The 23,402-nt window shown below is 37.2% G+C and overlaps 1 protein-coding gene across 2 annotated transcripts in view; it reads left to right on the top strand.

The window, feature by feature from the left end:
• Nucleotides 1–22,807, top strand: part of atf7a (activating transcription factor 7a) — a 31,470-nt gene extending 8,663 nt beyond the window's left edge. The window contains exons 2-14 of one of the 2 annotated variants that reach the window (XM_081386234.1): nt 573–644; nt 9,128–9,224; nt 10,566–10,696; nt 10,892–11,056; nt 11,960–12,117; nt 13,235–13,328; nt 14,058–14,147; nt 15,703–15,822; nt 16,903–17,052; nt 18,466–18,654; nt 19,661–19,766; nt 19,854–21,885; nt 21,926–22,807. In XM_081386234.1, the coding sequence (XP_081242360.1) occupies nt 597–644; nt 9,128–9,224; nt 10,566–10,696; nt 10,892–11,056; nt 11,960–12,117; nt 13,235–13,328; nt 14,058–14,147; nt 15,703–15,822; nt 16,903–17,052; nt 18,466–18,654; nt 19,661–19,766; nt 19,854–20,089 (1,584 nt within the window). In that variant the 5' untranslated portion in view covers nt 573–596 and the 3' untranslated portion in view covers nt 20,090–21,885; nt 21,926–22,807. The remainder of the gene's footprint in view (nt 1–572; nt 645–9,127; nt 9,225–10,565; nt 10,697–10,891; nt 11,057–11,959; nt 12,118–13,234; nt 13,329–14,057; nt 14,148–15,702; nt 15,823–16,902; nt 17,053–18,465; nt 18,655–19,660; nt 19,767–19,853; nt 21,886–21,925) is intronic. The other variant, XM_081386235.1, reaches the window with a different exon arrangement.
• The last annotated feature ends 595 nt before the right edge of the window (nt 22,808–23,402 follow it).

The following is a 23,402-nucleotide window of genomic DNA, read 5'->3' as shown; positions in this document are numbered from 1 at the left end:
CGTTACACTCTCTTGAATTAGATGAAAATGCAATCAATTGATCTTATCTCCTTGGTAAATCAGTTCCCGGCGTCTGGCAAAACGGTACCAGCACAACCTCTCGATGTCAATGTAGATGTCTTGAGTTCCTGTGAAAAGTGATGAGTGTCTGGGAGTGTGGGTTGCTGATATTTGATCCTGAGAAACGGGTGGAGGAGTTCAGAGAATGACTGCGGACAAAGGTGTAGAGTGGCACTAGAGTCGTCGTCGCAGACGAGCTTTGTGGAGATGGTGTCAGGAAGACTACAATGAAAAGTAGAGGAGGGGCCAAAAAGACTTTGAGCAAATCCCAAACACCGCGTGTCATTGGTCTGCCAGATGCCCCCAGTGTGAAGAAACTATCACCGGGGAAACTTGTGATTGCTGCATTAACATGCATGTGCTCGTTTCTTCTCATTGTTTTTAAACACCCGTCGTTTCCTGAGCCGAGCGAGGATCCAGGCAGAAGCATCCCTGGAAACGACTGTAGAACTTTTCCTGGCTTAAACCTCTAGGAAAACCCTTCAGTAATGTTCTCGTCTTCTCTTCCACAGTTACATTGCAAAGCCTTTGCAAAGATGGGGGATGACAAGCCTTTTGTGTGCAGCGCTCCTGGCTGTGGGCAGGTAAGTTCACTTTCACTTTGTCTTGGGTTTCAGGTGTGGGTGTTCTTTGCTGGTTCATTCTCCTCTGGTTATTGAAGAGTGTCAGCGTGCACGTCGTCCTCACAGCTGTACGGTGGCAGCACGTCTGCCCGGCGTGTGTGTGGAGAGAGGTGTGCCTGCTGTACCGCTCTGTAAACATGTTGTTTTTGTCACACTGATGGAGCTGATAGCGCACTTGTGAAACTGCGTTAATGTCTCTTCCACTGTCTAACTCACTCACAAACTTAGCCAATGACTAATCTTAGCTCGGTTATCGTCTACACTTGTCTGGTTTGAGTCAAAGTCCATGCAGACGCTATGATGAGATTATTGACTAATACGTAATACTAATAAGTGCGCTTATGCTGGTGAAGTCAGTCAAGAGGTTTCTGTATTTTTGTATTTTTTTTACAGTAAAAACATCTAATACTCTTTAAAAAAAAAAAAAACGAAAAGCAAAAAATTAAATAAGGAAATATAAGAAAGTAAGTGAATATTTTCAGAGAGAGAGAGAGAGAGAGAGAGAGTGTGTGTGTGTGTGTGTGTGTGTGTGTGTGTGTTTGTGTGTGTGTGTATTTATGTGTGTGTGTATTTATATATATATATATATATATATATATATATATATATATATATATATATATATATATATATATATATATATTTCTCTGAAAATAAGTTATAATGTCTTAAGCAATTTTGCTTCTCAAGTAATTATATTTTCCAGTGTAAGAAGTGAAAAACAATGTGGCCTTTGGAGGCTTGTGGTGCTTTGAGGGCATTGAAAACCGAAAGAGGAAGTGATCGAGACCCATCCTACTCAGTGAGACAGTGATGTTCATTTTGTGGTTTTGATCTGAATGTTCTCCTCCGCAGTTACATAGAAAACATTGTGAGAAATGTAGCATGGACCGAAATGAGGCAATTTAACAGTTACACCTTGCCTCTCCAGTACTGAATGCAACAATGATCATTTAACCGTACCGTTGGCAGCATAATCTTGAGAATTGAGAGGAACAACATGAACTTAATGAATGATTTATGCAAGTTAGTTGTTTGCAGATGTTTCTTTCCATAATCCACAGGGACTATGACTGTTTGCTACTGCTTGCTCTGACCTAGCCAGACTTCCTTACGTAAAAGTTGCCTTAGATATTGGAATTTTCAAATATGTCTATTACTATTGCTTATACTTTTTTTTGCAGATGATTAAAAAAGGTGACAAAATCTCATAGACTTGTTCTACCGGTTAAAAAATTGTGGTCAGTATAGATCTTTCAATGTTTTTGAAAGAAGTCTCTTATGCTCTCACCAATGCTGCATTTATTTGATCAAAAATAATCATATTTTGAATTATTAATACAATTTAAAATAACTGTTTTCTATTTGAATGTATTTTTTTAATGTAATTTATTCCTGTGATGGTAAAGCTGAATTTTCAGCATCAATACTCCAGTCTCACATGATTCTTCAGAAATCATTCTAATATGCTGATTTCCTGCCTCAGAAACATTTCTTATTATTATCAGTGTTGAAAACATATATGCTCCTTAATATTTTTGTGGAAACCGTGAAGAATTTTTTTCAGGATTCTTTGATGAATTAGGAATCCATATCTTTTGTAACTTGATAGATGTTGTTACTGCCAAGTATTAATTTCTTAAAAAAAAAAAAAACTGACCCTAAAGAGTTTTGAATGATTGAAGCATTCTGAAGCATCATAGCAGTATCATGTTGTCAGGTGAAGACATTTTTTAAAACCACTCAGCTCCGTAAACCAAAACTAAAGGCCACATAAAGGGAAATAAAGGAGATTGGTTGAAACAGAGATCAGGTTGTGCACATCTGTCAGGCTTTGTTGAGATGCTTAGATGTGTGTAGCTGGATGAGGGGAGTGAGGATTTACTCTACTTGAGGTATTGTTCTTTTGTTGATGAGCAAACGCTGTTTGCGTCATACTGAAGTCTATAGGGGTTTAAGATTGTTTTGCTCCATCCCAGTGAACCAGATTTCCATGTGACTCCACTGTTTTGGCAACCTATTACTGAAAAATAACACTGAGATTTGAGATTATCAATGCTAGTGCTTGTCTAAAGATATTTTCAGAGTAAATTAATCCTTTTTAATGTTCTTTGATTCTTTGATTATAATGTCTGATATTTTACACTAATTTCTTCTGTATCGCAGTCATATGAATATAAAAAAAACATTGTTCAACAAAATTAAAATTGGTTTTAACTAAAGGCTACACTTTAGCTAGTGCTTGCAAGTCAGTTTGTGGTTTAGTTTTTAACAGGAAGTCCTGGACATAGACTACCGTTCAAAAGTTTGGGGTCAATAATTTTTTATTTATTAAAGAAACAATACTTTTTTACTAAAAAGAAAGAAACATTAAATTGACCAAAAGTCACAGTAAATACATTTATCATATTAAAAATATTCAGTTTTCAATTAACAACAATTTTGTTAAACATGGGAATAACTAATGGGAAGAAGCTCAACATGTAGGAGCATCTGTACTAACCCTAGCCTAGGCCAACAAAAACTGTGATTTTATGCATAGATGACCATTTCCTGCTAGTAGAACTTGGTCAGAGTATTTAAACTTTGGTAGTTGACAAATACCATGCATTGCTTTCTGCATTGCTTAACATGAAGAAAAGAAAAAAGGTTCTATATAGAACCTTAAAGGGTTCTGTCAGACACTTCATATTATATAGAACCACTGATCTATATAAATGACTGGATTGCTCATTGCGCTTTAAGCTGCCAGCCGGCAGTGAAGCCACCAGAAGTGTTCGAATGGGCATATTGTTTTTTAATAGAATATGTGGGAATGCCAATATTGCAGTGATACAAATGTAATAAACTTTTTACTTGGTAGCACTGGTGCTTCCAACTTCAAAAAGTTAGGAGTACAAGCAAAAGTTTAGACTGATCATGAATGAACATCAGAAGGAATGTTTAAAAGATAAAGTACAACTGAAATCCATATCATGTCTCATGCAATCGCTCAATCAGTGTATCATCTGCGGAAAGACATCAATAGAACAGCTTGTGAACCAGGGGTGCCCAGTCTTGTTCCTGGAAATTTAACTTCCTGCAAATTTCATCTCCAACCCTGATCAAACACATCTGAAGCAGCTAGATCTTCAGGAGCACTTGATAATTACAGGCAGGTGTGTTGGATCAGGCTTGGATCTGAATCCTGCTGGTCGGTGGATCTCCAGGAACAGGATGGACACCCCTGTTATAAATAATATGTCATGTAATATTACATTTACCCCAGAAAAGCCATTTAATGACCATAAACTTATTAGTCAGCTGGAAAAAATAAACTCTAGAGAGGAGCATTTTGCTAAATATATGCACTATATTGCATATTCATTGTATTTTTACTGAAAATGTTCTTCAGTGTTTAAAGGGGTCCTATTATGCCCTTTTACGAAGTCTTGATTTTGTTTTTGGTGTGTACTAGAATATGTTTTCATGCTTTATTTTTATTATTCATTATTTTTCACATTTTACATTATTACAGCTCCTCTGCCAAGTCTGGCTGAATGTGTCGTTTTGGATGAATGTCACCTACCCGGGAAGAATCTCGTTGTAGTCCCTACCAGCCGTTTGTTGTAGTCCTTCAAAAGCGACTTCTGTAAAATAAAATATCTCCCTTTGCATTGAACTTTGAGCGCCGTAACTTTGCAGATGTTGTTTACGCTCAAACAGCAACATTACACGCTGATGACATTACAAAACGCTGTTATCATGTAAATGAACGGCAAAAACGTTTTCGAAACTTTTTCTTTTTCTAAAAAGCTTTTCGTTTTTAGTTGAAAATGGTCGTGTAAATGGCCCCTAAATCTGACTGTACTTTGCTGTTTGGTGATCATGAAACCATCAAACCACATTTACAGTATAATCTGCATATATTCTTCTCTGACACATCACTTTTATAAAGCTTTTTAGTTTTCTTCTCATCATGCAAGCATGTTATCACTTTGAGAAAACTAATGAAAAACAGAACAAATTTTTATATATATTATAAATGTATATATATTTACAGATGACTGTACTATTTACCGAAAATAATTCTTTGAACCATGTATGTTAAAAATGGTCTGAAAAATCATTTGGAAGGAGGTCTGGAAATTTGAGTCTGGAAAAGTATTGAATTTTGAAATGGAAAATCTGTAGGAACCCTGTAATAGTGATGCACCGATTATGAATTTTCATGGCAAATTCCGATACCGGTTGCCCCTTTTTTATTTATTGTTTATTTGATCTATAACAGGCTAAAATGGCCTTAAAAAACAACCATCTGTTGCCATTTGAAATTAGAGGCAACCACTGCATTTTAATCACGATCCAAACAAAGATGCTACACACATGTTTTTGATTTAAATTAGATTGCATAATTTCAAGACTTAGAGTGAATACAGAATGGTCTGACTTTAGCTTTATGAAATATGTTACATAAGACACCTTCACAAAACAAAAAGAGATGGACTGAATGAAAATGCCAATTCACTATCTGATAACAGGTGGCGCTTACGGAAAAGAAGCGTTTCTTTACACAAAGGAGCTGTGCTTATAAACACTACTTTACACAGATGGGAAGAGGAAAAGAAAATGCCATCGAAACTGTTCTATAGACAGTCAGTTCCCTTCAGAGATCCATTCATATAACCCCCCACCCCAATTTAATATTTATATTTTTCTACCCATATTTCAAGCATCGCGAACTGTGATCTTGCTGTGCCTGGTATTTTCTCTGCTGCGCGTCTGCGCTCTCCTCTTTAAATCAGTCTTCAGCATGTCCCGTCTCTGGCCTGTTAACGTCCTGTTAACAGACTTCATTATAATTTCACATGAATGACATTGCGAGAAATGATTGCAATGCAGTTTGTGTGCAAGTCCAGAAAAGAGATTAGCCAAAATGAAACTAAAAACCAGCCGGTTGCCGCTCGTGTTTTTGGAGCAAAAACCGTCCATTTCCAATTTATGGGCCGGTCGATTGGTGCATCTCTAGAAGAAAGGTCGCTCCACAATAATTATTTGCACTCGCACAAATACTCCCAAATAAATTTTGAGGTCGCATTTAATTTCGCCAGCATATGCAACCAAAATGGTCGCAATTTTGAGCCTTGATAATGTAATCAAATGTAAAATAACACTGCATATAATCTTCACTTTATAAATTAAATAAAGATTAAGCCTTATTAAAGTTACAAAAGTTATTCAGTCAAGAGCAGTGAGAGATTTCTTTGTTTTTTGATTAACATTAAAAACAGACAGCAGCAGCAATATTTGGCTAATATCAGCGGTGTCTCTCCTTTGTTTGCTATGCTGAACTGCAACACTTTTGTCAACAATAGATTTACATTCTAACAGATGATAGGGTAGCTACCATCACTTGAAACTAATCCGGAGTGTATTAATTAACAAAAACATACATTAGTGGTTTATGCATTTTTTTTGTTACTTTATTATATATGCCTCATCAGAAGTGTGTGCAGAACCATGAGTGGAGAACGATGCGGTTATTCTTTTTTTTTTTTACAAAGAAACGTTACACCCAATTTTTAGGTCAGTTAAATATTAAACTGTGCCGCTATATAACATAATTCATTCTTGACTATTAGAATAGCACTATTTGTTGCATTTCACAATTGTCGCATTCTTCTTTCTTAGAGGAAGATACAAACATAAGATATGGCTACTAAAGAGGAAGTATAAAAATGAAGCCTACTGCATGCAAGACAATCTAGCTGCATTTCTTGTTTGTTGGTGTTAATTAGTTTCTCTGTTTGCTTCAATCAAGCTGTTGTCCTTGTTTATTATCATGTGTTGTCCTTGCCAGAGTAACTCATTTAAGTTGAGGGGGAAAAAGCTATGAGACATGCAGTTGTTGTATTGGTGATGCTGGCACAGCTAAAAATAAGCTTCTGACACTTGACTGTGTTTCCACTTTGCGCTGTCACTGCTGAACTGCAGCCATGACATGGAGCCAGAAATAATCTGAAGAAGACTGTGGAGCCCAGTGAACATGGTTTGAGTCATGAAATCCACTCAGAAAGAGGAAAAGATAATCCTAGATGCTCCACCTTCGCATGAGTTGTTTTGGAAAAGCCTGCAAGGATTCAGTAGTCGAGGTGCTTCTTCAAACAACTGTTAATTTCGGCAAACGTTCCAAACCCCCCCCCCCCCCCCCCCACAAAAAACCCTGAACTGAGTCACGTTTAATCAGCGAAGTCCGCTTTTTAATGAATAAAACAAATACAGCACAAGTGGAGTCCAAATTCCTGAACAAATGACACTTTTTTTTTTCAGTCAAACAAAAATGCATTGCAACCAGTGTAGTCTGAATCCCAAGCAAGCTATTTTGAGTCAGTTATTTCTGTTGAATCAAAAACATATCACAACTTATGTAGTCTGATTTCTGAACAAATCACTCCTTTTAAATCAGTTATTTTTTACTGAATCAGAAACATGGGGCTCAAACAGTGTTGTCCGATTTCCAAGCGTATATCTATTTTGAGATGGTTCTTTTTAGTCAATCAAAAACATGCAGCGCAAACATTGTTGTCAGATTATTGCAGATTATGTCAGCAAATAATTATTTAAGTCAAAAACATGACTTAAACATGACAAGAACACGTCCAAAGTAGTCTGATTCCCAAATTAATTACTTTTATGAACCGGTTCTTTTTAGTGAATCAAAAACATACAGTTTACATCTTACTGTGTAAAATCTTATGTTGTACTTACTCCTGTTGTTCATATTATATTATTAAAGGTCCCGTTCTTCGTGATCCCATGTTTCAAACTTTAGTTAGTGTGTAATGTTGTTGTTAGGGTATAAATAATATCTGTAAAATGATAAAGCTCAAAGTTCAATGCCAAGCGAGATATTTTATTTAACAGAAGTCGCCTACATCGAACGGCCCGTTTGGACTACATCCCTCTACTTCCTTCTTTAATGACGTCACTAGAACAGTTTTTTGACTAACCTCCGCCCACAGGAATGCTCCCTCAACTCTACCGAAATTCGTTTATGTACTTGCGCACTTCTAATAACTTACTGTGTTTACTCAGCTCTTGTGGTGATTTTCTGAAGTAAAACTGACGCTTCATCTTTTGTGTGATGTACAATAAACTTTATTAAACTCATCAGTATATGTTTGATCATCATTCAGACAGCAGACTTGTAGGCTATTAATAAATAATGGATTCATACAAGCAGATGACAAATACGTTATAATAACCGTAATTAAACTACTAAACTATACCTGTTCCATCTCTATACAGCACTCTGACTCTGTAGGCATTATTGTCCAACTCGAACTGAACACCGTTACTGAGAGTTTCTGATATTATCATCATTCTGTGAGATGAAATTGTCCTGAGAGACTGTGCGCGAGCTCCGTCATGAAGCTCCGCCCCCTGGGTCGTGCAGCAGCAGCTTATTTGCATTTAAAGGGCACACACTAAAACAGAGCGTTTTTCTTGGGAGTACATCTTGTGAAAAGGGGCATAATACAGGACCTTTAATGCAATTCATTTATTATGTAGTTGACTAGATGAAAATAGGCTGCTTCTATAAAGTGACTGCAAATATCTTTATCAAGAATTGTTGTAAATTTATAACCAGAATCTTTACATTTCATTGGATTCCCATTCCTACTTAGCACAGTTGTTTCACTACTATCTGTCAGATCATAACATTTTAATTCATCATATTCCAAAAAAGCATCTTTAATACTTGTGGAAATGGTTTCTTTAATGTCCGCGATTCACTAGCTGTGCATGTGCAGCGCACGGTTTTAACATCAGAACAGCTGTTTTGTTAAATATAAGGTAAATATAAAAGCACATTGGAGAATGCATGATTGCCTGTCATAAATGTAAATTGAATACATCTATGTAGTTTGCTCAGCCCATGAGCTGTTGTATCCTGCATGCATAACATCATGGTTTTAAACCACGAAATTCCACCTTAGCATCAGCACTTTTGTCATTTGCACAATGTATTTTTGGACTGTTCTGAAAGACATTTTTATTGTTTGACAAAAGTGGAAGTTCAATACTTACAGTGTAATGCTTTAGCTGCACTTCTGAACGGAAGCGTAAAGAAACGTAAGCATTGTAAGCCTAGAGGTTGTATAAGGGTACAAAGGTCAGCTGTGTAACAGAAAGCCACTTCTACTGTAAGTCTTTGACACTGACACTGTATAGTTACATCCTATACCTCAGAGACATTGAGTAGGGCACGGGTTTGGTGAAAAACGATCATAATGAAGTCCTCTCTGGCCTACATTATCTGTTTCGAAAGACATCTTGTCAATGCCACTCCCTCTAGATTCCTTTGGAAGTGTGTCTCTGCCCTGAGGTCATGAAAGGCTCCTCTTTCTTCTACTGGCCAGATTTGTCTCGTAATCCATCTGTTCATCTGTGTCCCTTTGTAGAGGTTTACTAATGAGGACCACCTGGCTGTCCACAAACACAAACATCAAATGACGCTGAATTTTGGACCCGCCAGAACGGACTCAGTCATCATTGCAGGTACTTTGCACCCAGACAATATGATAGTATGAACGCACAGTGCCTCAAACATATTCATTTTACCATTTCATTTGTCAAAATAAAAAATAAAAGTTCAGTTTAACTTGAAGAAATTTCAAGTGATATTATTATTATCACTTCTTCAATTGATAATAATAATAATACATCTTATTAAAACACACAGAAACTCAAAGGTCTTCTTGAAGAAATTATGAATGAAATTATGAATGCTATTGCACAGTACAATGTACTTCTTAAAGTAATAATAATAATAATAATAATAATAGAAATACAATTGATTAAAACATTATTTTTAAGAAATATTACAAAAGTTTTCATACATGTTTTAATTTAAACAGTAAACTTAAATTTAAAAGTTTCATTTAATTACATTTAAAAAAAAATACTAAATTTTTAATTTTATAAATGGATTTGATAATCACCTTATATTGAAGTCAATTTGTATTTGACCGTATAATGTTTTTATATTATATGTACTCCTGACAGTAAAATAACCCACAATAAACCTATATTAGTGTTAGTGACATGTAAAGGCCAAGTGTGGTAACCCTTACTCGGAATTTGTCCTTTGCATTTAACCCATCCGTGTTAGTGCACATACTTTTACTTTAGGAGTAATGAACACACACACACAGACACAGTGGCCACCAGGGAGCGATTGGGGGTTAGGTGCCTTTCTCAAGGGCACCTCAATCATTTCCTGCCGGTATTGAGAATCGAACCAGTCTGTCTCGTTACCAGTCTGACTCTAACAATTAGGCCATGACCGCCCAATATAAAGGCCCAGTCATGAATGTACATTGAAACCGACAGAATCTTAAAATGTACCGTCATACATTCTGCATAATTATATTAATTAAATAAATATTGATAGTGATTATTAATTTGTCTTTGGTAGGTTCATGTCCCTATCATCCATCCCCATATTTACATCCATGTTTTTGTGTGTCACTACTTTTGTGGGAAATGGTAACCAGGAATGCTGGTTTCAGTGGCACTGACAAAACAAATAGTGTAGAGATTTAACAATGCAATTTGATATCATTACTTTATAGCTATTGAGTGAAGCTAAATCCCCTTAAGCTAGTAATTATAAGGGGGGAAATTTCTCAATGTGCTTTTTTTTGTCTTGTTAAACTTTTGGGGAAAAAAACACAAATGTAATAACCTTGAACTCTCACAGATTTATCATGTTAAATCGTTAGCAGATTTGGTTTGCACGGCTGCGTACAGCCATTTGGCTGCACGGCAGAGTTTATATTGTCCATGTCTTTCATAAGGAAACAATGAGATCTCTCGGTTTCTCACTCTCTATCCCAGACCAGACGCCGACTCCCACTCGTTTCCTGAAGAACTGTGAAGAGGTGGGCCTTTTCAATGAGCTGGCCGGCTCGTTCGAGCAGGAGTTCCCTAAAGGCCAGGAAGATGAGGACAAGAGGGCCAAGAACCCGGTGAGCTGCGGGACTGGGTGGAGGGATTCAGTCATACAGTCAGACGTGCTCCAAACATGAGGAGCTCTGGCTGCCTGCTGCCAGAACTCAGATTTATGGACTGCAGACTCCCTATCAGTTCTCGTGTAACATTGCCTCGTCTAGCCCTCTCTCCGTCTATCGCATTCTTCATCTCTCTTTCTTTTTTCCATGTAGTTGCCGGCTCTTAATTCGGGAGCACTAGACATGAGTTTGCAGACGCCTTCAGACGTTAAGGTGAAGGAGGAGGACCCCGTGGAGGTGGACTCCTCTCCGCCTGACAGCCCTGACTCCTTCTCCAGCATGTCAGATAGCAGCAGAGAGCCCATAGGCAGAAGACAGGTACAGGCTTTATGCAAACCAAATTGTGCTAGAGCAGATACAGTAAAGCTCAAAAGTCTGAGACAACACTGGATATCCGCAATTCAAAATTATTTAAACTTAAAATGTTATAAATGTTTTATAAATTGTAAAATGAATATTTAAGATTCTGTATAATTTCTAGGTCACTAATCAGGTAAATTTGTGACATTGATCATGTGAATCTCTGTACAGACAAATCAGATGATCTTGCATTGAAGCACAAGATGCTCTTTGGATTGTTTTCAAATCATGCTGGAGAACATGATCCTAGGTTTTACACAAACTTGTGGAGTTTATGCAGCTCAACACTGCTGTCAATAAAGCAAAAGGAGTACAAACTGAATACTATTTCTGAAATTCATGTACATTTTTTAATTGAAACATTCACTTCTAGCATTTCACTTTTCACTTCTATGTTAAAATATTATGTAATTTTAATATTAATAATTTAATTTAATAATTTGTATTTATTATTATTTTATTATTAACTATAAATGTATTTGTATAATTATATTTAATAATTTAAAATAATTATCCAAATAATGTATTTCATTTATTAAAGTAAAATACATTTAAAATAAAATTAAAACTAAAGCATTATCACTAGTCTTTTTGTAGAATACATAGAATATAAAAAAATATAAATAGTTAGTAGTAACGTATGCTAGCACACATTTGACATTCACGTGGCCACTGAGCTATGGAGACCATAATTATACATTTCACTAAACTATGTATTTGGCATTGAATGAACTAGATGTGTTGCATCACTAAACAAACAATCACGACTGGGTGGCATCCATTTTGGAAGTAAACAGTGTTGCTTTTGAATTAAAAGCTTTGAGATGTTTGTGCTTAGCTGGCTGATTATCTACCTTACAGGATTCTCCTCCAAAGCCTGCCTTCAGTTCGGCTCCCACCCCTGCCATAGTGCGTCCTGGCTCTCTCCCCCTGCACCTGGGTTATGACGGCCTACAGCCCACCATGCCCTCTCCTACCTCTGTCATCACACATACCCCACCGTCCAACCGCACACTGGGGTAAGAGAACAGCCACAGCGTATCAATGAGGAGTCGTTTCTTTGGGCCGTTAGCTTTATTCTCTATGACTCATTTCTATATGACTCACTGTGCTGCTTTAAGTTGGTGCGGTAGTAATTCTTAGGAAAATGTGGGCAGCTGGCTCATTTTAGATGCCATACTTGACGTCCCAAGAATGTTTGGTCAGATAGTCGACAGGAAGAGAGAAGAACTTGCCAACAGAACATTACCAATCCGAAGTCTATATGGAAGCCAATGAACCTTCCTTGGAAATCAGACGACGAAATCAGACGAAATCAGAAGTTGGCTTTACAATATCAAGGCTAAAAACTTGAAAAATCTGAAAAGCACTGTTTATTTCATTTAAATGTTTGTTCTTTTGTATTTATTTTTTCTATTACTCGTAATTTGATTATTTGTTCCTATTTTATGTTTAAATGAGTTTATCTAGTAGCTTTAAAATAACGAAAACAATACTTGGCCCATTTTCTTTTCTTTTCTTTTACTTTTTGTTGTGGGGCCAGTGAAAATTTTGGCAGGGCATGTAAAAATTTTAACCACTGGCTCGACCGGTCCAGTAGAAAAATCCTTAGCGTTGAGCCGTGAATATGCAATCAAACTTAAAACAAATAAGAAAAGTACAGACTATTCAACAGTTTTTTCAAGTCAGCATTCAATAATATGTGAAAGAAAGCCAAGTTACATCCGTCCATTTGGTCTACACATTAAAACCCATTTGGAGAATCTGAAAGTGGATTTAAACAATTTGGAACAGACACATTTTTGCAGAATTTCAAAAAGCCCAAAATCTATCTGGATTTAGCAAGAAACCAGAAGTCCAAAACCCATCCGAATGATTATAAACCAGCAATTTTTGGACATGAGCACTGTTCCCACAACATAGCCTGATATACATAGATAGATCTAAATCTGGAAATCAGCTGGCAGTGCTTTTGCAGCAAATCAACAGTGTCAGTGTATACGCATCCCTGACCAAAGTTCAGTTTTCACTGCAGAGGCAAATGCTCTATTATTGGCATTGAATGAGAGAAAAAAAGAGCAGAACTTCAGTTTGATTGGGTGTTGCAATCTGGAAATTTCTCTACTTCTCTTTCAGGTCTCCCACAGTGCCGTACCCAATGATGATGCTTCCCAATGGTCAAACCGTTCCTGTGCTTCCAGGTCCTATGCAGATGCCCTCTGTAATATCTGTAAGTTTGAAGTGTATTTACTATAATTCATTTGAACTTATACTGTAATCAGAAACAGTATAAGGCAGGGGTGTCCAAACTCGGTCCTGGAGGGCACTGTCCTGCAGAGTTTAGCTCCAACTTGCCTCAAGTTTCTAGTATGCCAATAAGACCCTGAATAGCTGGTTCAGGTGTGCTGAACTCTGTAGGACAGTGGTCCTCCAGAAGCAGGATTGGACACTCCTGGTATAAGTAGATGGACAACTCGAAGGAAAATAATTGGAGAGACTGTAAAGGCCCGTTCACACCAAGAACGGTAAATATAACGATAACTATATTTGCATTTACACCAATGCATGATATCATTCTGTTTATTCCAAGCATGTGCTGCAGTTTTGTCGTCTGCCACTTTAAATGCTCAAGCTCTTTTAAAACAGGATGGATTCTGATTGGCTGTCAGTTTTTATCTTTCATCAACTGGGAAGAAAAAATTCCAATGATATCGTCTCCATGTGTGCCATTATTGTTAAAGTTAACAATACACGGTGTGGATTAGTGTGGCCATTCTTTTACATTGAGAAAGATTTGTCTTTCTTTATCATTATAGTTATCGTCATTGGTGTGAATGGGCCTTAACACTACTCTGTAAAACTGTTTTTTAACTGGGGTCTGCAAAATGGTGCTGGGGGTCTGTGGAAAATTCAGTGTTGTTATTGTTAATTGAAACTAAGGCTGTTTCTCAATTCCAAGAACGGACTTGCGTTCTCGTGGAGGCCGGTCTTGCCAGGCTACTTTGAAAGAACGAACTCGGAAGGACGCGAGGACACAGAACGCATCCTTGTGAGAATTGAGATGTGCTGTGATCTTGTTGCTCAACTGACCGTCCCAGCATATTATAAGTAGCAGCCAATGCACTATAAATACAACATAACATCACAAACAAATCTCATAAACTATTAAAACATTTATTTCATGTTATTATAGACATTTATTTTCATTGAATTTTATATCGTTTTATTTTACCGCATGTATTTGTGAAAACGAGCATATATGTTTAATGTTATTTATGCTTTGTCAATGTTAAGATATTTTTTAATATGCCAATTAAAATACTGCAGGCTTTCTCCAGGTCTTTATCACTTTCTTAAAATGAAGCAAAACAGAATGATAAATGTTTACTTTCACAAGACGTCTTATATTTGCGAGCTTGCAGCGGGAATCTCTTAAGTGGGAACGAGAAGTTTAAAGCTTATAGGCTTCTGTACGTCGTCGATTCTCTCAAGTCTGCATTCGATGCAACCTCGCTATCAAAAACACATCCGTGTACTTTAATGCGTCTTCTGTACTTGCGTTCTGGAGTATTGGAATTAAACTTCGACGGTTGATCATGGCGTAGTATAAGAACACAAGGATGCAAGATCGCTTAAGAACGCATATTGAGAAACGGCCTAAAACATGTTTTTGTTAATTGAAATAAAGCTTTAAGTTAAAATACTAAAATTACTAAAACTGAAATAAAAATAAACTAAAGCTAAACAGAAATATTAAACAAAACAAAAACTAATAAAAATGACAAAGCATGTTACAAATGTACTAAAAACTACCCTAAAAATAAAACAAAATATAAAAAAAGCTAATTTAAAAATATTAATAAATACTCTAATAGTATATAAATAATACTAAACCAACACTTGAAAAATTTCAGAGTAACAGAAAGTGCTATATTTACATATTTCCTTTATTGTTTAAAGCACTACATTTTAGTACAATAACTATTCATATCTGTTATTTAATTTTTAAACAAAAGGTTGTCTTTATAATATCATATTACGTATATAATGTTAATGTCAAATTAATACTATTGTTCTCACTCTTAAAATATACTGTAGCTGCCTTTATATTTTGAGAAAGGGATAATTTGCAAGAGAATCATCATATTTAGAGGTGCTCAAAACCCTTTCTTTTAGCATATTTTGAGTTAAAGAAGCAAACTTTGTTCTGATTAGAAATATATTATTGAAATGTAATCCCGACAAATAGTTTTGGAGCTTTCAGTCCTTTGATCTCACTGAAGTACAGGAATAAATTGGTACAGGGTACAGGAACTGTACCTTTATACCCATTACCTATATATAAAATAGCTGCTCTGGTCCATTACCAAGATGGACACCAACTGAATTGACTTGCCTTAATGGACTTTGCTCTGATTCAATTTTAAAGGCCAAGTGTGTTTTTTGTATCATGTAACCCCCTTGTTTCAGCACAGTGCCAGTTGTAGCTCAAAAATTATTCACTTCTATTTCAATATGATGTTTCTGTGAGCTGTTATTTTTGATCTCTGGAGTCATTTATAATTTGCCTCATAATATGTTTTGTGTTTGGCTCTGTGGTGTAGCTGGCGAGGCCCCTGTGTATGGTGCCTAACATTCCAGGAATTCCCGGGCCTCCACTAGGGGGCAGCAGCAGCGGCTCGTCTTCACCTTCCGGTTATAACCCCCACACTGAGGCAAAGATGGTGAGGGCAAGCTTTTTTTCTTTCTGTGCCAGCCTGTGGATCTTTATGCAAGACGCTCAGATGCATAGCTTTCTCTTAGTGTTCCTATGTTGAAAGTCTTAATCCAGCACGTCACATGGATGATAGTTTTCACAACAAACAAGCACTGGCTGTTGGAACTAAGCAACTATTAAAGATTAATATAAAGATCAATAAAATGTTACACTCACTTCAGTTCTTCTGGAGGTGCAGCAGGAACACGAATAGTTGGTACCGATCCTTTTTTCAGGAGCAGCTTCTTAGCAAATAACCAGCTTTATACTGACCCTCGTTTGTAAAGCAGTCTGGTGTGTGAAATGATTCGCGCAAACATGAAAGCATTGATGTTGATCCTGGGGAATATTCCCTTCGAAAACAAACTCGGCCACTGCGTCTTCAGCGGTTCGGATTTAGGAACATCAAAATGACTGCTGTGTTCCTTATTGCACCCAAGAACAGAACACCACAATAACTTAGACGCCATTCTCAGTGCTCCAGATATTAACAGTGAACGCGCGTCGGCGCGTGCTATGATTGACAGCTCGCTCACGAGGGCGGGTCTGTGTTGAAACGTTGCTGTCAATCAACCATCGTGGGAGGGGCGTCGATTTTGTGACGTCACAAAATCGAACAGCTTGATTTGAGATGGGAGGAAACATAAGAAGATAAAAAAAAAAAAAAAAAAAAACACTGGATGGATTTTTATCATTTTATGATGGTTGTGTACAGGCACTGCCAACACACATTTCAGTACAATCAACTTGTAAAAGTGCATGTACCATTATATGACCCCTTTAAGATTTGGAGAAGAAAAAATCTACATGACCATCCTGACACATAGAAATAAAATACAGAAGTTCACACGTGTTTATTTCCTTTCTGTCACATGGTTTCTATCCTCAGTGCTTGATGAGTTGTGGTTCAGTTTTATGAAATGACTTTTCTTGCCATTCCACATGAAAGAGGATTCAAATTGAGTGTTTGGGCTGTAACAGCTGTCTGTAATTAGACAGAATGCCATCTTGTGCCACATTACCATGGTGTGTTTGTTGTTATTCTCAGAGGTTGAAGGCAGCATTATCTCAGCAGATGCCCGCTGCTCAGGGTTGTCTTGGTGTGGCGATGGGGTCCAGTGCAATGGTACCTCAGAGGGTTGAGCAAAGCCAGCTGCTGGTCCAGCATCCAGACGCCCCATCCCCTGCTCAGCCACAGGTATAGCACGTTTTCACGCTCGAATTGTCTGAACTGCGAACATTAGGGGCCCTTTTTTAACGATCTAAGCACATGGTCTAAAGCACACGGCGCAAGTGCACTTAGGGCGTGTCTGAATCCACTTTTGCTAGTTTAGCGGCGGGAAAAATGGTCGGTGCGCCAAACAGTTGTCCCTATTCTCATAATGAGTAATGGGTGTGTTTTTGGCTTTACGTGCAATAAACCAATCAGAGTCTCATCTCCCATTCCCTTTAAATGCCAGTTGCGCCCGCGCCATGGCGGATTTGCTATTTACCTGACGGAATTTGATAGTGGAACGACTGCAAACGGATCTGCTCGTGCGCGAGGTAAAAGTGCGCACGCTGATCATCTACGGGACAAGCCGGATTCCACCATATCTTTATGTACACAATAATAATCTTTTACATTGTAATCCTTTTATTTTTAATATTTGGCATGTTTGTGTGCTGCTGTGCGTCCCTGTGTGTTTAATAAGCAGAGCAAAATTTCGTCAAAATTTCAGATTCAGTCCAGCATTTTAACATGGTTGTCACTCATGAAAAATAAATATTTTATTCAAATTATTAATGGGTTATACACAGAAACTGAGTAAAGTTATATAAAGAAACCGTGCAATCAACACTGCAAAAACACGTAAATAGAATTTCTTTCACATACCCCTTTTCCACCAGGATGGTTCGCGCTAGAGCGACAAAATGAGCGAAAAATTGAAGTCAGAGCCTGTTTTTGGCCAGGCGAACCGGTCTCATGTTTCCACAGACTTGAAGAACGAATGGTGTTGTTTACCTGACTATAACCAGTTTAACTTAAACAGTGTGCGTCCTGGTGTTTGTGCAGACAGTGCGGCGCTTCTGTTTTGCTGTTCCAGTATCGGGAATGATTCTAGCGTACCGGCAGCTCGCATTAAATCCCGGTCCTCTCATATGTCCTTTTTGGAGATGTATTGAAACTGAAACCATTGATTCACTCATGCTCTCACACGATGAGTCTCTCTCACACCCACAGTTTTATATATTTAGACATAAAGAGCAACGTTGCATACATATTTAATAACGTTGCATATTTAGATATGTTGTGCAACGTTGTTAAATTGCTCAGCGAGACTGCCATAGACAGCAACAACATTTCTCCACCCTCTGCTCCCCGGCTCCATTCGAGACCAGCAAGTTTTTAGGGCTGGAGTTCTTTCAAAACAATCTTTCTGGCTAGGAACCCCTTTTTCTGCAGTGGAAATGCACGGAACAGTTTGAGAACGGACACAGGCCGGGAACCCGCACTGGAACGGTGTCGGTGGAAAAGGAATAAGGGTGTGCTTACACAAATATTCACGGGAGTGTTTGAAAGCAGAGCAAGCAGTAAACATCTCTGTTTACTCTGTCCTGCTGTGCTCAGGTGTCACCCGCTCAGCCCACCGGGGGTCGCAGGCGGAGGACGACTGATGACGACCCTGATGAGAGAAGGCAGCGCTTCCTTGAGCGGAACCGAGCAGCAGCTTCTCGTTGCAGACAGAAACGCAAGGTGTGGGTCAACTCTCTGGAGAAGAAGGCTGAGGAGCTCACATCCATGAACGTCTCGCTGTCGGTTAGTATGCATGAAAAATTCTTTGACTTGTAATTTGATCTAAAATCAGGGCTGCATGAGCACTGAAATATTGCTTATAGCAACTTGAAAAATGTGTTAGAAGTGATTCCTCCATGTTCTTCAAAATGTATGCAATTCATGGAGTACCTACATTTTCTTATACAAGATGCATGCAACCAAAATATACTGTGTGGGAGACCATATCCCACAATGCAATGCGTTTGTCTTTAACTTCTATTTAAAGAGTCAAGACTGAACTAAAATCAATGCCAACTGTGATATTTTGTAATCTCTTTAAGTGGCAAATGTTAAGATAAGATAAAGTTAGAGTTAAAAGATACATTTTGTTTGCACAAAATTGCAACAAAAAAAAGGAAGCAAACATTTATTTACCAGATAAATGTATCTCACTTAATGTAAATAGGTTATGATGAGGTTATACTGTTTTACACACTGTTTTTTGAAATATTTTTAATTTCTTTTATACCTTTGCATATACTGCACTATTTCTAGTATCTCATTCCAAAAATAGACTATTTTATTATTATTATTATTATTATTATTATTATTATTATACATTTTTTTACTATTATTATTATTATTGCTATTATTATAATAAAATTATATATATATATATATATATATATACATAATTTTATAAGAATTTAATATTTTTATTTATGTGTATGTATGGATTTATTTGTTTGTTTTATTTTATTTTAATATTTCAAATTGATCATCATTAATAATATTAATAACAGCAAAAATGTTAATATTTTTATTTTTTATAAAAGAAAATATTTTTGATATATTTATTTATTATATTGTTTTCTCATTACTTCATTTTTTTAATTATTTATACTATTTTTCATTGCTTTTGTTGTGTGCATCGATGGTTTGGCATTGTTGTATGTACTTTGAAATTGAGTAGATACAAATGTGTTTGCAAGTTTGTGTCCAAGTGTCATGTTCACACTTTGTTTTCACTTCTTTGTATGTGTACAAGAATGAGGTGTCTCATCTGCGAAACGAAGTTGCTCATCTAAAGCAGTTGCTGTTAGCTCATAAAGACTGCCCTGTCACCAACCTCCAAAAGAAAGCCGCCTACTTAGGTAAGTGGAACTTGAGTTGTGGTTCTTTCACTTGCATCATCTGCATGATCTAATCTCCTTTTCATTTCTTTTTTTTTTGTCTCTCAGGAGAGGAACACATGAAAGAGACGTCTGAGCCCACGGGCTCCCCGGCCCCGGTCATTCAGCACAGCTCTCTGGCCCACAGCCCCTCGTCTACAGTAGGGCCCAACGGCCTGAGCTCCCGTGCCGCGGCTGAGGCGGTGGCCATGTCGGTGCTGGCAGGGATGGGCAGCCAGCGAGGGGAGAGCGGTGGGCCATCGCATGTCATCATGGCCACACAGTCCCACCAGTCCAGCAGATGATGAGAGCAGCTAACAGTCTGCCTGGGACTCTCCGCATCCCGGGAGAGGGGGCAGATCTGTACACGTATAGAGTGAGACGGAAGGAGGTTGTTGTTCACTATGCCATAGACTATGGGGGCTGGACTCCAAACCGTGTTCTCCTTTGCATCCTCTGTAACTCTTGCTCCTTCCTTCAACTTCCTCCTGCTCCTCCACTGGCTGTAGGACTGCAAAGCACTTCCTGTCATTAAACGTATCCCCATAGACATATGCACATACACACTGCAATAAAGACATTGCCTGAATTGTGACGGTGCACTCGGTGCATGTGTACATGTGCTGTATTGCACATTAATCCACACACATGCAGGCTGCATCTCAAATTTGTGACGATGCAATACTTTATATATTCTTATATATATGTATTAGTATGTGTGTGTGTGTGTGTTTGAGAGAAACATGATGCTTTAATGTTCTGTACGATCTTTTACCTTGCTATTTTAGAGTTTTTTTAGTTTTCAAGTGGCCACCCCCCTCATCTGACCCTCGCTCATCTTACCTCATTTTTAACCTGTTATATACGTTTATAATCGACGTGTGCATGTGTGCTTCTTGTGTGGGTGTACAGTGATGTACAATGGAAAATAGCAGTTTGTGAAGGACTGATACACTAAGACGGCCTTGTTAGCATGCAACCTTTTTGCTATATATAAACGGTATTGTATTGGCACATTGCATTCAGTTTGGGCTACAGAACCTCATAGTTCATCTTTGTTTTCTTGTGTACGACAAACTCGCAAGCCACAAATAGCATACTGTCCCAGGACCCTTGCGCACAGTCCAGTGTCTTGAAAAATCGATGTCTTTCCAAAGTTAGCCATTTTCTTTCCCTGTGATCACAATGTTTTAAATTCAACTTTAGATTGAGTTAAGTTGGTCATAGAAAAAATAAGAAAACTCATAATAATGAGATAAAAAGTCACATTTATGGCGTAAAAGTCATAATTATAACAATAATGAGATGAAAATGTACAATTATGACAAGTTTAAATTATGAGACAAGTCAGAATTATGACAATTTTGATGTTTTTGTCATAATTTTGACATCTCATAATTGTTTTACCAGAGCATTTTATGATGTGGTGGAAATGGACTTCCTTAGTTCTCCGCCTCACTTTTACAGTAATACTGCCCTAGTGCCTCTATAACCTCCCGTTCAGTCACTTTCACAATTAACAGACTGTTAAAGTTGATATCCCGATACTTTGTAACACTATTTGTTTCTCTGCTTCCTTATCCGCTCATAAACATACACAGTCCCTGATAAAAATTTAAAGAGACATGGATTCTGCCTTATGAATCACACGAGTGCCTCTTTATAGGTTATCCTCGCTCCATGTCGCTGACCCGACTGGCCACCTATCGCATTCAGGCATCTGTCAGGAGATGTTAAAAGCTTTATCTGAATCATAAGTCCTGAGGTAATGAATTATGCCTTTAAACAGCCAGAGAGCACTGCCCTTAATTTAGAGCATATTCTATACTGCCACCTGGATGCAATAGGGTGCTATTACATCAAACTAGAAGGCTGCAGGGATCAAAGAGTATCCAAATCTACTGTTGTTCGAATGGTTTTACCTGTACCTGATGTTCATCCAAACTCACAGTCTTGTCTTTTTTTACACAATATCAGACACTTTCAAAATTAAGGCAGCATATAAACAAGGGACTAAGATGTACTGTCGTTGCTCAGTATGTAACTTGAATTCTCGTTCATTTTCTGTCATTATTTGCAGTTTGAATGCTGCATTTACACAGTATCAGTCCATTTGCAGTTTGAATGCTGCATTTACACAGTATCAGTCCAAAATGTATATAGGCCTGCTAGAATGCACTAAAAAACAGTTCTGTTTGGTGTCTCAGAGATTGTCAGGTTTTCTTTCAAACAGCATATCAAACTTCCCACTTGACCGATATCTCATGAATGACTCCTGGTTTAAGTGTTAACCCTGGCTTTTCTGTTATATTATGTGCTGGCACTGTAATTGTTCAGCAGAACCCATATAGAGGATTGTTGACCTGAAATGAACAGAATGGAGATTTTTTTGCCTCACTGGCACTTTTTAATTTTAATTTTTTATGATTTTTTTTTTTTTTTCTCATTGTATGCTGCCAGGACTATAGAAATATCTATAATAAATCTTTTTTGTGTGTGTTGTAAGATGTAAAAGTAGAAATTCTTTTGTAGACTTTCTTTTCTCATTCTCTTTTTGTTCTTCTAACACTTTGTACTCAAATATTTGTAGTTATTTTTATTTGTAAAGATTAATGAGGATGCCTTGAGACGGTCCCTGACTGATCCCCCCCTCTCACTTTAATCACTTTAAAGTTATACCAGATTTCTGTCTTGATGGACTTAATGATCCATTATTCCAACAAAATGCACAAATAATTTATTATGGAATTATTTCATGCAAGTAAAATTGAATGCAGTTTCCCTGAGATAGTCTGACTGAACAAAACAAAAGTCCTTTAGAATAGGATGATTTTATAGGCTAAAGAAAAAATTATAAATGATTTTTTAAAAGTATGTATTTTATGGGAAATAGCCTCACTCCAAGTTGGACCGATAGTTTTTAAAATTGTCCCTTGTAATGTACATATGTGTACCATATATATTTACTATTTTTCATGCATGTTGAAGTGAAATACTCTGAACACCGTGCTGCAGTTTTGATTAAACAAAAAACAAAAAAAAAAACTAAAATGTGTTTAGTCTTATTTAGGCACCACGAAAGATTATACATAACATGTTTTATATAATTCTCTATATAATTTTGTTTCAATATAATAGAATTGGGCAGTGTTCCACTAAACTAAAAAGTCCTATTATTAAAGGCTACAAAACGTTTGGAAGTGTGACGAATACAATATATTTATACATATATCTGGTCAATTTATTAAAAATAAATGCATAAATAGGCAAATATTAAAAATACATATGTAATAACAAGTAATGTTTCTTTTGCACCAGTTTTTGATGGTGCACAATGGTGGAACAATGATACAGTAATCTATCGATTGTAATACCATAATACCCTGCTGCTGAATGATTTCCATATTCAAATATATATAATATTTATTTTATTCTAAAGAATACCATAGTACATGTTCAAAAATCACGTCACTCACATCTTCTGTCGTGTTGTCGCTAGAGGGCGCATGCGTGTCGTCTCGAGGTGTGTGTGTGTGTGTGTGTGTGTGTGTGTGTGTGTGTGTGTGTGTGTGTGTGTGTTTGGGGGTGTCGTTGATCTCACACACAGGAGGTAAACGC

This window comes from Scardinius erythrophthalmus (genome assembly GCF_964197995.2).
Source record: "Scardinius erythrophthalmus genome assembly, chromosome: 15".
Taxonomy (NCBI): Eukaryota; Metazoa; Chordata; class Actinopteri; order Cypriniformes; family Leuciscidae; genus Scardinius; species Scardinius erythrophthalmus.
This window is presented reverse-complemented; position numbering and strand designations above follow the sequence as displayed.